Genomic DNA, 13,063 nt, shown 5'->3' with positions numbered 1-13,063 from the left:
GTTGAGAGAGACTTACCAAGAGGTTATCTTCTCAGACCTCCATCCAGGGACGGGGGTGGTTCTCCCTAAGCTCTATCAGGCTTGCACATGGTCCCAACATGTACCCTTGTGACAAAATCTGTAAATCAGCATTTCCTCAATAAAGTGATATTGGAGTAAAAAAATTACTGATTACCATAAAAGTAAGGTAATATCTCTAAAATAGTTTTTTTAAATAACATTTTATGTGGAGTATAATAAAATTGGTCTTCATTAGAAAATTTTTATTTTAATGTGAACATTCATACTGGTTTCTCTTTTTTCTTTTCTAGCTTTGCTGTCTGCCACAAGCTTGTTATATACTCTGTCAATCGTCTTTGTTGGACTATTGTACGCATATTACACCAAATCAGATGGTTGCACAGAAAATAAGTTCTTCATCAGCTTTAATCTTATCCTTTGTGTTGTGGTTTCTGTTATATCAGTCCTTCCAAAAGTTCAGGTATGATGGTTTGTTTTTTTTTACTGCTTTCTCCTGGGGAGGGGGTTGATACTGAGTTTAAATCCTAGGTAATTAATTGCTTGCTTATTATGACAGAGACCAGAGCACTGCTCAACATTAGGTGGTGCTGGGAATTGAACCTGGCTACTGGCGTCTCAGGCATGCAAATTTCTTTTTTCTTTTTCTTTTTTTTTTTTTTAAAGATTTGTTTATTAATGAGAAAGACAGGAGAGTGAGAGAACCAGATATTACTCTGGTATATGTGCTGCTAAGGATTGAACTCTAGACCTCCTGCTTGAGAATCTAATACTTTATTCATTGCACCACCTCCTGGACCACACATGCAAGTTCTGTGCCTTGACAGAACAAAGTATCTTCTGGCCCCTAGCTAATCTTTTATGTGAATTTGTGCCTAAGCTTTAATCTACTTAGATTTTTGTACATGTAATGGTACAGTCTTCATTATTTTAACTTAGTAACTATAAAGAATAACATTGAGTGCTTGTATCATAAGTCAGAGAATAATTTCCTTATTGGGGAAAAAAAACCCTACGAAACTTGGAAATCATTTGCATTGTTAGGGAAATATGTTAATTCTTTAATCAAGATATTTTCGGGAGCTTCCCAAGAGGGTTACAGTGGATGGACCACCATAAAGTGGTGCATGCATAAAGTCCTGAGTTCTACCCATGGCTTTCACATGTGTGAAAAATACATCTGCTGGCTCAGGTTTGAGTTTAGGCTCCATTGCATTGAAGTAACTTTGGTGCTTTGGTCTCTTTCTCCTTCTCTCTCTCTCTCTGTCTATCTAAAAAGTAAGTAAATCTGGGGGCTGGGAGGTAGTGCAGTGGGTTAAGCTCACATGGTGCAAAGTACAAGGACCTGCGCAAGGATCCCAGTTTGAGTCCCTGGCCCCCACCTGCAGGGGGGTGGCTTCACAAGCAGTGAAGCAGGTCTGCAGGTGTCTGTCTTTTTCTCCCCTCTCTGACTTCCCCATCTCTCTCGATTTCTCTCTGTCCTATCCAACAACAACGACAGCAATAATAACAATAACAATTCTTCTTCTAGCGTTTGCCCTTCTTGCGTAGCCAGTCAACAGCGTCAGGTTGAGCCTGATGTAAAGTTTCGAGACCTCCTTTGAATCTGGAGAGGTGGTAGTCGTTGACTATGTGGGTCATAGTCTGTCTGTAGCCGCAGGGGCAGTTGGGGTCGTCTCTGGCTCCCCAGTGATGGAACATAGCGGCGCACCAGCCATGGCCTGTTCGATAGCGATTGAGGAGGGCCCAATCATAACATGCTAGGTCAAAGCCAGGTTGACGCTTGCAGGGGTCTGTGATGAGGTGTTTGTTCTTTACCTCACCTGACTGCCAACTCTGTTTCCAAGAGTCTGGAACAGAGAAGTTCAGTGTAGGCGTAGGGGACCAGATTGGATGACGATAATAATGATAAACAACTAGGGCAACAAAAGGGGAAAAAAAAAAGCCCCCAGGAGTAGTGGATTCGTAGTGCAGGCACCGAGCCCCAGCAATAACCATGGCAAAAAAAAAAGTAAATCTTTAGAAGAAGATATGTTTGGGGGAGAATTAGACTAGAAAAAAAGTTGATTTTAATATTTAACCTCATTCTGTTTCGATTTCATTATTAAAAAATGCTTTAAAAATTGATGGGTATGAAGTAAGGAAAGAACACATAGACATGACTGTTTTTAAAAGTGAGAAAATTTATGTTCCAAAGGAAATTGCTAAGTCATCTAGGTGACTAGGCATATCTGGCCTTAGACTCAATATTATATCAAGTCATAGGTAATAAAAAATGTTATGTAGTATATAGGACTATCTAGGGTTATACTGTGCCTTGAGCACCAGTAGTATATGTTTGCTATTAGATTTTTTGCAAGCTTAAACTGAAAGGTGACTTAATCTTATCATTAAATCATAATAATTCATTAGGCCTTAGGAAAATATCCTGAGTTTTTATAAAGTCAGCTCTAGCAAATTCTGTGCCATAGCTTTTCTTTTGATTCCATAGGAACATCAGCCGCGTTCTGGCCTCTTGCAGTCTTCTGTCATCACCTGCTACACCATGTACCTCACCTGGTCAGCCATGTCTAATGAGCCTGGTAAGAGAATATCTGTAGCATGTCCATTTGATGACTAGAAAGTAGGAATTTACTCCATTGGTGAGTTCAAAAACTAAAGCTAGAGAACTGTCAGCGAAGCAGACAAACAAAAACTTAACTAAATGTACAGTGTTTACTATATGCTTGATACTTACCTTTTGAGGTTTTTTTTTCCCCACAGCTATTCATAGCTGACAGCCTAAAGGGCTGCAGTACTTTAGATAGTCTAGGCTTTTCCCTTAAGTCTAATTAAGGCTTCATCAAGGCAACCCTGTTTTGACCCTTTGTAGAGTTACTTTTAACTGAATCTCGCATTGGCATTTATAGGCTTTAAAAAGAAATAACTGTAGTTAATCTTTTGCAATTATTGTAGGATTGTTTTTCAGTAAGGTATTCTGTGAATGCTCTACAAGCAAATAATTATTGCAGACCCTCCAGTGATGCTCAAGCTTATTTTTAATTGTATTCTTTTAAAATTTTATTTATTTATTTATTGGGTAGAGACAGAAATTGAGAGGGGAGGTTGATATAGAGGTGGGGAGACAGAAACACCTGTAATAGTGTTTCATGGTTTGTGAAGCTTTTCTCCTGCATGTGGGGACCTGGGGCTTGAACCTGTGTCCTTGTGCATTGTAACATCCAATTGTATTCTTAATGCAATCTAAAAAATAAAACTAGGAATAAAGTTGCATAAAGCTTTTGCACAAAAAAAAAAAAAAAGCTTTTGCACAACTATGGAACCAAAAGAATTTCCCAGGTGAACTAAAAAACCAGTAAAATCAAGATAAACTTTATGAAATTTGACAAATACATTATCTTTATTTTTGTTTGTTTTGTTGCAAGATTTTTGCTGAGACTTCTTGCCTGCTTGATTCTATTGCTCCATGAGCTCTTTTTTTTTCCTTTTAAATAGAGGATGGGAGAGAGAGAAGAGAGACACCATAGCACTATTCATGAGATTTCCCCTGGACTAGTAGTTCGCTGTGGTGGCGGGGGGCTCTAAAACTCAGGTGCTCTGACATGTAAAGCTTGTCCTCCAACAGGTGAATCTTTTTTTTTTTTTAAGTAAGTCATTGATTGCATATTACTGAATGCTAAATTCAGATTCTTTTAAGTGTAGCATTCTTATGTTTTATGTCATGACTAAGTGTTATTTAATTCTCAAATTCTTTCTTGGCACAAAATGAATTACAACTAAGGGTAATAAAGCACTTCCCATTCCCAGATCGTTCCTGCAACCCTGGTCTGTTGAGCATCATCACACACATCACTGCACCAACTCTGGCTCCTGGAAATTCAACTGCTCTAGTTCCTACTGTTCCACCACCAGCCAAGAGTGGGCATTTCCTGGATGCAGAGAATTTCATTAGCCTCATAGTCTTTGTTATTTGCCTTATGTATTCGAGGTGAGTGAAAAAAGTACTTATAACAGAGTTCTCATGAGGACTAGAACTGAGTAGAATTAATCTTAGTTTTAGGGTTTTATCCATAAGTAGGTATAGTGTTAGTTCAGGAGGATTTTTCCTAATGTCATCTGTTAGTTTGAAGAACCTTTATTTCTGGATTAATTTATTATCATGGAAGGGCATTTGATTTTGTTAAATGCTTTACCTTTTCTTTCTTTCCTTTTTTTTTATACAATTTTATTTATTCATGAGAAAGACAGGAGGAGAGAAAGAACCAGACATCTCTCTGGTACATGTGCTGCCAGGGATTGAACTCAGGACCTCATGCTTGAGAGTCCAATGCTTTATCCACTGCACTACCTCCCTGATCACTCAAATGCTTTTTCTTATTTATTTATTATTTGTATTTTTTTTCTTCCAGGGTTATTGCTGGGATTTGGTGCCTGCACTATGAATCCACTGCTCTTGGAGGCTACTTTTTCCCTTTTGTTGCTCTTGTTTATCATTGTTGTTTTATAGGGCAGACAGAAATCAAAAGAGGAGGGGAAGACAGAGATGAGGAGAGGAAGATAGACACCTGCAGACCTGCTTCACCTCTTGTGAAGCACTCCCCTGCAGGTGGGGAGCTGGGGGCTCTAAATGGGATCCTTATGCCAGTCCTTGTGCTTCGTGCCATGTGTGCTTAACCCACTGCACTACCGCCTGGCCCCCTCAAATGCTTTTTCTTTACTGAGAAGATTGTGTGATGGTATAGTTCTTTTTATTAGTTACTTAGTAAAATGTTAGTGAGGGTTTTTTTACTTTCGTTTGTTTTTACTTTTTCTAGATGGAGGGAGAGAGACCAATCAATAGACACCATAGTTGTTAAGGAGTTCCTTAAATACCAAGAGACAGGACAGCAGAGGGAAGCATAAGGAGCTATAGGGATTTCACCCAGCCTGCTGAGGGGGGTGATGCCAGGAAAGGCCTCTGAGAATGTAGTACAGTCAGAGAATTGAAGAATGAGTAAGTTAACTGAGAAACAATTGTTGAATGGTATATTACAAGCATAGAAAAGGCTCTTGTAAAGTTATGAAAGTAGACTTTCAGAACAAAAGTGTTTGGGGTAAGTCCTGTGCAATTAAACTATTAAGGATGAGAGAATTTTTGATGTTACAATAACAAGTAATAGTTCAGAAATTTAAACAGAAATCTTCAGAAGACCTTCAGTCCCCAAAGTAGATTAAATTCAGAAATAACTTTCAGGCATGTAAGTCAGTGGCATCAGGTTATCTTCATGGCCAGTTACTGAGTTGTCTTTGGGATCACTTTACAGCATTCGTACTTCCACCAATAGTCAAGTAAATAAGCTGACCCTGTCAGGAAGTGACAGTGTGATCCTCAATGATGCAAATGCCAATGGTGCCAGTGATGAAGAAGATGGACAGCCTCGGCGGGCTCTGGACAATGAGAAAGAGGGAGTGCAGTACAGCTACTCTGCCTTCCACTTGATGCTCTTCTTGGCATCTTTGTATATCATGATGACCTTGACCAGCTGGTACAGGTAGGAGACATAGATAAGATAGCCTCTAAAATCCCCATCCATTGCCCCTGACCTCAGATAATCTTCTTCTCTTACATATACAGTGAAGATTCATTCATTTTTCTTTTTCGTTATTGGCACTTCAATACTTCTGGTGAACTTTTTCAGATAAAAGAGACCCAGACATAGGGAGAGTGGGAAAAATCCCCAAACACTGAACTTACCATAGTGCAGTGGGGGGTCAGCTGGGTTGAGTGCTGACAAAGCAGGCGCCTTCCCAGGTGAGCTGTCTTGCTTAACCTCTGAAATTTTTCTTTTTACCTCCAGGGTTATTGCTGGGGCTCAGTGCCTGCACTATGAGTCCACTGCTCCTGGAAGCTATTTTTTCTCTTTTGTTACCCTTGTTTATTATTGTTGCTGTCATTGTTGTTGGATAGGATAGAGAGAAATTGAGAAAGGATAAGAAGACAGAGGGAGAAAGATAGACACCTGCAGACCAGCTTCACCGCTTGTGAAGTGACCCCCCTGCAGGTGGGGAGCCGGGGGCTCAAGCCGGGATCCTTACGCTGGTCCTTGCTCTTTGCACCATGTGCATTTAACCCACTGCACTACTGCCCAGCACCCTCCACCCCCGAAATATTTATAAAGGAAGTGAAGGCAGGGCCTTAGAGGTGCATAGAAATGGACTTCAGTTTCCATACAGGATCAGCTACTTTTGCCAAATGGCCCACATGCTTCTCTGGTATATGCCTTTTCATTTTCCTGATGAAAAGTTTAAAATATGGTAAAGGAAGCCATATAAGGTTTGATACAGTTGGATTGGGGGGGAAGCCTCTAGTAATGGAATAAAAACCACTAAAAAGTCAGGGAACATATTATCAGTGGAGTACTACTCTGCAGCTAAAAAAGGACTATAATAAGTTTTGGGGGATTAAATGGAAGGGATTAATTAAAATAAAATATGTTAGAAGGAAAGTTTCAGGGATACAGTTTCATTCTAAATGAAAGACTAGAGCAGTGCTCAGCTCTGGATTATGATGGTGCTGGGAATTGAACCTGAGACTTCAGTGCCTCAAGCATGAAAGTACTTTTGTATAACTATTATGCTATCTCCTCAGACTTGATAGAATTTCATTCTAGACTTTTACCATTATCTTTAATAGCCAGATATTCCTAAAGAATTTTGCTGAAGTAAGCAAATATTAGGATTCACCACGCTGGCAAGAAGATAGTCATCTGAGAACAGGATATTCCATGCTTGAAGAAACTAAAAACTACAGGTGATTCAAGTTTTAGCTCTTTCAAGAACTAGGGTATATAGTCAGTCAAGTTTCAGTGGAGAGGTTCTTGGCTTTGCAGGGTGCTGCTGGGTGCTGATAGTGGAATGCTTTATTGACTCTTTCCTTGTTTTCTCAGCCCTGATGCACAATTCCAGACCATGACCAGCAAGTGGCCAGCAGTGTGGGTCAAGATCAGCTCCAGCTGGGTCTGCCTCCTCCTCTATGTTTGGACCCTTGTGGCTCCACTCGTCCTCACCAACCGAGACTTCAACTAAATTTCTGAGTGCCAAGGACACCACAGAAATTCATAAAGGTTTCCTTTTGCTGAAAACTCCTATCACTTTTACTTTTACTTTTGCTTCAACTAGGATATTAGGTGAACATTTTGCAAATTGACTATATCCAGGTTTATATCAAGGGGCAAGATTGAATAATGCTTGATGCAGAATTTGAAGTGTTCATTAATCTGTATATTATGTTTATTTGTAAGGATATAACACAAAGGGAAAATTTTTGCATTTTTAAGTGAACTACAGCTGTGCTGTGAAGAGAGCTTTTTATTAAGAACTATATGTACTGACAACTTTGATTTAAAATGTAAGATAGAAAAATGTTGGATATTTGAGGCTATCATTAATATATTTCTATTACAATATCCTTCAGAAGAAAAGAAAAAAAAAGCATTTCTCTTATAGCTTTCCACAATGAAACTCTTGTGTATCATAAACGCTCTATTCAGTCCTCAAGTCCTTAAACTCTTGATGTAGCGTCATAGTACTTGGGGTGAGTACTTGCCAAGAAAAAGACTGCTGATATGGCTGCTGTTTCTACATCATAAGTCTTTCATTTAACTTTTTTTTTTTTTTTTTTTAATACTGTAGCATTGATGCTGCTTAATTCCAGTCTGTGGCTTCAAAAGAATTTCTAATTTCAGTAAATGCAGGTTTGGTTAAAATAAAAATTCACTTTAGAAAGCAGTACAGCTTTAATATGTGCAGTTCTCTTGTTATGAGTATGTAAAAGTAAACTGCATGTGAATTACATTTGCACTACAAGATATTTGATTAAAATAGACAGGCACAAGTTTCTAAGACATCTTTTTCTCTTCTAAGACAGCTTATATGAGCAGCCATTCTATATTTTTTGGATTCATGTGGGCAGTTATGATTATTAAGCACTTAGAAGAATGTACTCATTTCTTCTGAAATTTAGTTTGACTGGTGAATAGTCATGTACTCATTTAAACATTGTACTAAATAGCTTCTGGATGTCACTTCAGTAAATAAAAGACAAAGCAGGCATTAGCAGGAGACTTACTGGTGAGGTATAGTATGCAGGGAGGTAAATCAGTTTGTCCTTTCAGCAAATGTTTATTTTAGATCATGCATATCTGTTCAGTGCCAGTCCCTGCCAAGTTCTGGAATACAGTCTTAAATGTGGCAGACAACAGCTCTACCAGCTTTGGATTTATAGTTCAGAGGAGGGTGAAAATGAGCAGGCATGTTGTGCAATGTGTTACTGTCATGTAGGAATGACACAGACCTGGAAGGAGAGGCGCCTGGTGGTGGTGGTAGCTGGGCTTATTTACTCAACTTGGCATGGGGAGAGAGTAATGTCATGGTAGGCTTCCTGGGAAAAGTAATATGCAAGCCAAGAAATAGTCCCTGAAAGAAATGGGCCAGTGGAATGCACTGCTCCAGGGCAGACACAGGTATGGTAGAGGCAGGGAATTTGGTGGGGAACGAGGGAGGAGGCGGGAATAAATCTTGTTCCTTAATGCTGGAATGGAGAAGTGGGCAGGGACTAACTTAAAGAAAACCTTTTGAAAACCTTTCTAAAGAGTTTGGACCTTATGTTGGAAGTAACCGTTAGCATATTCATAGTGACATTCATAGTGGATGGTGTTTTCAGATGGTGTTTTCTGCAGTGCTATATCAGTGGATTTTAAGGGGCTATCTGTACAAGAATTTAAACAGAACTGAGGGTGAGGATGAGACAAGTTTGAAATGGATTCCTGACTGATACTGGTTTAATGACCTGAGTGGTGGTGATTACATTTATTAAGGTGAGAAACGGGGAGGAAAAAGTTGCATTTGCATCCAGATGTGCTATTTTCTCTCTGTTAAATCACTCAGCTAATACTTATTGAGTAAATGCTTTGCCTTATGACTCTGGACAGATTGACAACCTGTTTGATTTTTTTGTTTACTTCCATTGAATAAAAGTACTTAATACATAAATTGTTTAAAGAGTAAGGTACTTTGTACAGTGCTAACCCATTTGAAGAACCAGTAACTGCTAATTTCAATATAGGATCAGTTGAGACTAGATTACTCAAAGGAAAGAGATGTTCACTCAAAATCCAGTGGAGGTAAGACTTAAGGTATCTTCACTGAATTAAACGGATGGAACATGGAGGTGACTCTTTGAGTTGAGGTGAAGATGGGGGAGGGAGGCAAGGACTTGATGTGTATTGCTTGAACTATACCATCTTTTAAGCTAGTAGTTTGTCAGTGTAGGGATAAAGTGGCAGGGGACTTAAAGACTAGGTAAGATTTACTTAGCTCCTTTGCCAGTGTAGACACCCCACTTTCCTTAACAAATTAAGACCTTTAAGTCTCCCAAATTCAAGACATTATGATGTGTCACTTCCCTCCTGTTATTAAAGGTTCTACTGAACTGTCACAGGTGTAACAATCCCAATAAAATTCTTATTTTGATGAAAACTTTTGAAATACCAAATTCTCTTAAACCAAGGGGGCACTGCTCCTGCCTTGCTTTTCCTCTCCTTTAAGAATAATAAGTTAGCATGTTGCTAGGAAACCCTGTAGATACACATAATTGATGAATTATCTACATGTACAAATAATGTCAGAATTTTGAGTAAGACCAACATAACTTAATGGAGGCAAATGCTTTTTTAACCACCAGACTTCATGGTATCATTTCATTCTGAATGAGTCACCTGATACTTCATCAATATGAAGATGATTGTGTACTGAGGTCCCTAGTGTACTGGCCATCCGTATGCTTTTAAAATCAAAAGCAATAGCAGTGCTGCCACTTTTACTAAGTTAAAACTAGAAGAAAGCTTACTGATCCTGGCTGAATAGGACATTTACTTTGTAGGTTCATCTGGCAAGCCACTCAGTTGTTTAGGAAATGAACCTTTCAGGGGCCGGGTGGTGGCGCAACTGCTTGAGTGTACACGTTACAGTGCTCAAGGACCTGGGTTCGAGCCCCTGGTCCCCACCTGCAGGAGGAAAGCTTCACGAATGGTGAAGCAGTGCTGCAGGTGTCTATCTCTCTTCCTCTCTATCACTCCCTTCCCTCTAGATTTCTGACTGCTTCTATCCAATAAGTAAATAAAGATTAAAAAAAAATTAAAAAATGGAAATAAAACTTTCTCTTAACAGTGATACAGTGAAAGAATGGCCATTGCCCTGTTTTCAATCTTGATACTCTGGACCAAACTATAACTCAGATCTAATTTTTTTTTTAAGGTTTATTTATTTTCATGAAAAAGAGAAAGACTACTCTACTACTCTACTATGGCATGTAGTAGGATTGAACCTAGGGCCTTGGGGCCTCAGGCATGAGTCTCATACTATCCCTGACCCTTGGGTCTTTTTTTTTTTTTTTAATTTATTTTTGAGAGAGATGCAGAGAGAGACAGAGACAGAAACACCAGAGCACTGCACAGCTCTGGCTTATTGTGGTGCAGGAGATTGAACCTGGGACTTCACGGAGCCTCAGGCACGAGAGTCTCTTTGCATAACCATTATGCTATCTACCCTGGCTGGACTCTCAGGTTTTAATAAGTAACTGTTTCAATGTCCAAGTACCTTACTTAGTAGTATTTTCCTTGTTATACATTCAGGCTATAGTGAATATTCAGTAATAGAAGTCATGCATTTGATCTTTACAGATTGATGGCTGATATATTCATGCAGGTTGCTAGGCAGTCATTAGACTTAATGTATATTCATGAGAGCCGGTATTCATCTTTTTACTCCTTTTGTATTGGCCTACTCTCTGTTACCTAGAAACCCAAATCAGGCAGCCTATTCAGTGATGTCCTAATTACTGCTAGTGACTCAAGTCATGCCTGTCTCCTTAGGTGAAAAGTAATAACAGCCACCACAAAAATAGCTACATATACCAAGCAGTGAACATTTATGTATACTCCTGTTCAAAGTGGTGATTGTCTTTTTTTTTTTTTGCCTCCAGGGTTATTGCTGAGGCTTGGTGCCTGCACTATGAATCCACTGATGTTGGAGGCTATTTTTTCTCTTTTGTTGCCCTTGTTGTTTATCATCATTATTATTATTGCTGCTGCTGTTGTTGGATAGGAAAGAGAAATCAAGAGAGGAGGGGACGATAGATACCTGCAGACCTGCTTCACCACCCGTGAAGCAACCCCCCTGAAAGGGGCTCAAACCGGGATTTTTACGCAGGTCCTTGCACTTCATACCATGTGCACTTAATCAACCACCCAGGCCCCCTGATTGTCTCCTTTTACAGATCAGTCTGAGGCTTCCAAAAGTTTGTGACTAGCCCAGTTAACAGTAAGACAATCCCAGCCCCCCCCCCCCCCATTAGATCCAGCTGTTACTTTTTTTTCTTCCAGGGTTATAGCTGGGGCTTGGTGCCTACACCACGAATCCACTGCTCCTGGAGGCCATTTTTTTCCCCTTTTGTTGCCCTTGTTGTTTCATCATTGTTGTTGTTGATGTGATTGTTGTTGGATAGGACAGAGAGAAATAAAGAGAGGAGAGGAAGACAGAGAGGGGGAGAGAAAGATAGACACCTGCAGACCTGCTTCACCACCTGTGAAGTGACTCCCCTGCAGGTGGGGAGCCGGGGGCTCTAACCAGGATCCATATGCCGGTCCTTGCCCTTTGCGTCACATGCGCTTAACCTGCTGCGCCACTGCCCGACCCCCCAACTGTTACTTAAAAAAAATATTTATTCCCTTTTGTTGCTCTTGTTTTATTGCTATTGTTTTTGTTGTTATTGATGTTGTTGTTGGATAGGACAGAGAGAAATGGAGAGGACGGGGAGAGAAAGATAGACACCTCCAGACCTGCTTCACCGCCTGTGAAGCGACTCCCCTGCTGGTGGGGAGTCGGGGGCTTGAACCGTGATTCTTATGACGATCCTTGCGCTTTGCGTCACATGCGCTTAATCCACTGCGCTACTGCCTGACTCCCTTTTTTTTTTTTTTTAATTGCTTCTTTCCAGAGCACTGCTCAGGTCTGACTTATGGTAGTGCAGGGGACTGAATCTAAGACTTTGCCACAGGCATTAGAGTCTCTTTGTATAACCATTATGCTATCTACCCCCACCCACTTGTTTATTTATTGCTACTAGGGTTATCACTGGGGCTTGATGCCTACATGACAAATCCACCACTCCTAGTAGCCATTTGTTCCTTTCATTTGACAGAGAGGAAAGAAAGAGAAATTGGGAGAGGCAGAGGAATGATAGAGACAGCAGGTCTGCAGGTGTCTATCTTCTCTGCCTTCCCCATCTCTCTCCATTACTCTTTCCTATCCGACAACAACAGCAGCAGCAACAATAATAATAACAACAATGATAACAAGGGCAACAAAAGAGAAAAAAGTCTCTAGCAGCAGTGGATTCGTAGTACAGGTACCAAGCCCCACATCACTGCTCTTAAGGTTCCCCCCTGCAGGTGAGGACCAGGGGCTTGAACCTAGGTCTTTGCACATAGTAAAGTGTGTGCCACTGCTTGGACCCCCAGCTCATTGTTTCTTGACTGATAAGTATAAAGGAGACAATATAAACTAGTAACTACTTGGAAATATGTAGGGGAGCCTACTGATTTGGTAAACTGCTACATCACTAACAGAGGGAATTAAGGGTAGGGGTACAGCATAATGGTTATGCAAAAAGACACTCATGCCTGAGGCTCTCGAGTCCCAGGTTCAATCCCCCACACTGCCATAAGCCCGAGCAGAGCAGTGCTCTGGTAAAAGAAAAAAAAGGGGGGGGATTAATACCTGAAGGCAGTAACAAATACCTTACTACAGGTAAATGTAATCTTAGTGAGTAGAACTTTATCAGGTAAGAAGAATGTGAACACTTGGTTTATAATTTTTTTTCCCAGAAAAGTAATGTCCTAAAATAATTCATTACTCAGTAGCTTTAAGCACAGTAGCATGAAACATTGGCTGCAGATTAATGACAGATACTGAGTTTATGCTTTTTCATGGGAGCTGCTATTTATCT

At 40.1% G+C, this 13,063-nt stretch overlaps 1 protein-coding gene across 1 annotated transcript in view; it reads left to right on the top strand.

The window, feature by feature from the left end:
- SERINC3 (serine incorporator 3) overlaps positions 1-13,063 on the top strand; it is a 30,468-nt gene that overhangs the window by 16,037 nt on the left and 1,368 nt on the right. Inside the window, exons 6-10 of the mRNA XM_007530876.3 lie at positions 312-481; positions 2,510-2,600; positions 3,826-4,006; positions 5,322-5,549; positions 6,945-7,121. Of these exons, the coding sequence (XP_007530938.1) occupies positions 312-481; positions 2,510-2,600; positions 3,826-4,006; positions 5,322-5,549; positions 6,945-7,083 (809 nt within the window). The 3' untranslated portion in view covers positions 7,084-7,121. The remainder of the gene's footprint in view (positions 1-311; positions 482-2,509; positions 2,601-3,825; positions 4,007-5,321; positions 5,550-6,944; positions 7,122-13,063) is intronic.

The sequence above is a fragment of the Erinaceus europaeus genome, chromosome 1 (assembly GCF_950295315.1).
Source record: "Erinaceus europaeus chromosome 1, mEriEur2.1, whole genome shotgun sequence".
In the NCBI taxonomy this organism is placed as follows: domain Eukaryota; kingdom Metazoa; phylum Chordata; class Mammalia; order Eulipotyphla; family Erinaceidae; genus Erinaceus; species Erinaceus europaeus.
The sequence above is the reverse complement of the archived record's forward strand: the minus strand, read 5'-3'. Positions and strand labels throughout refer to the sequence as shown.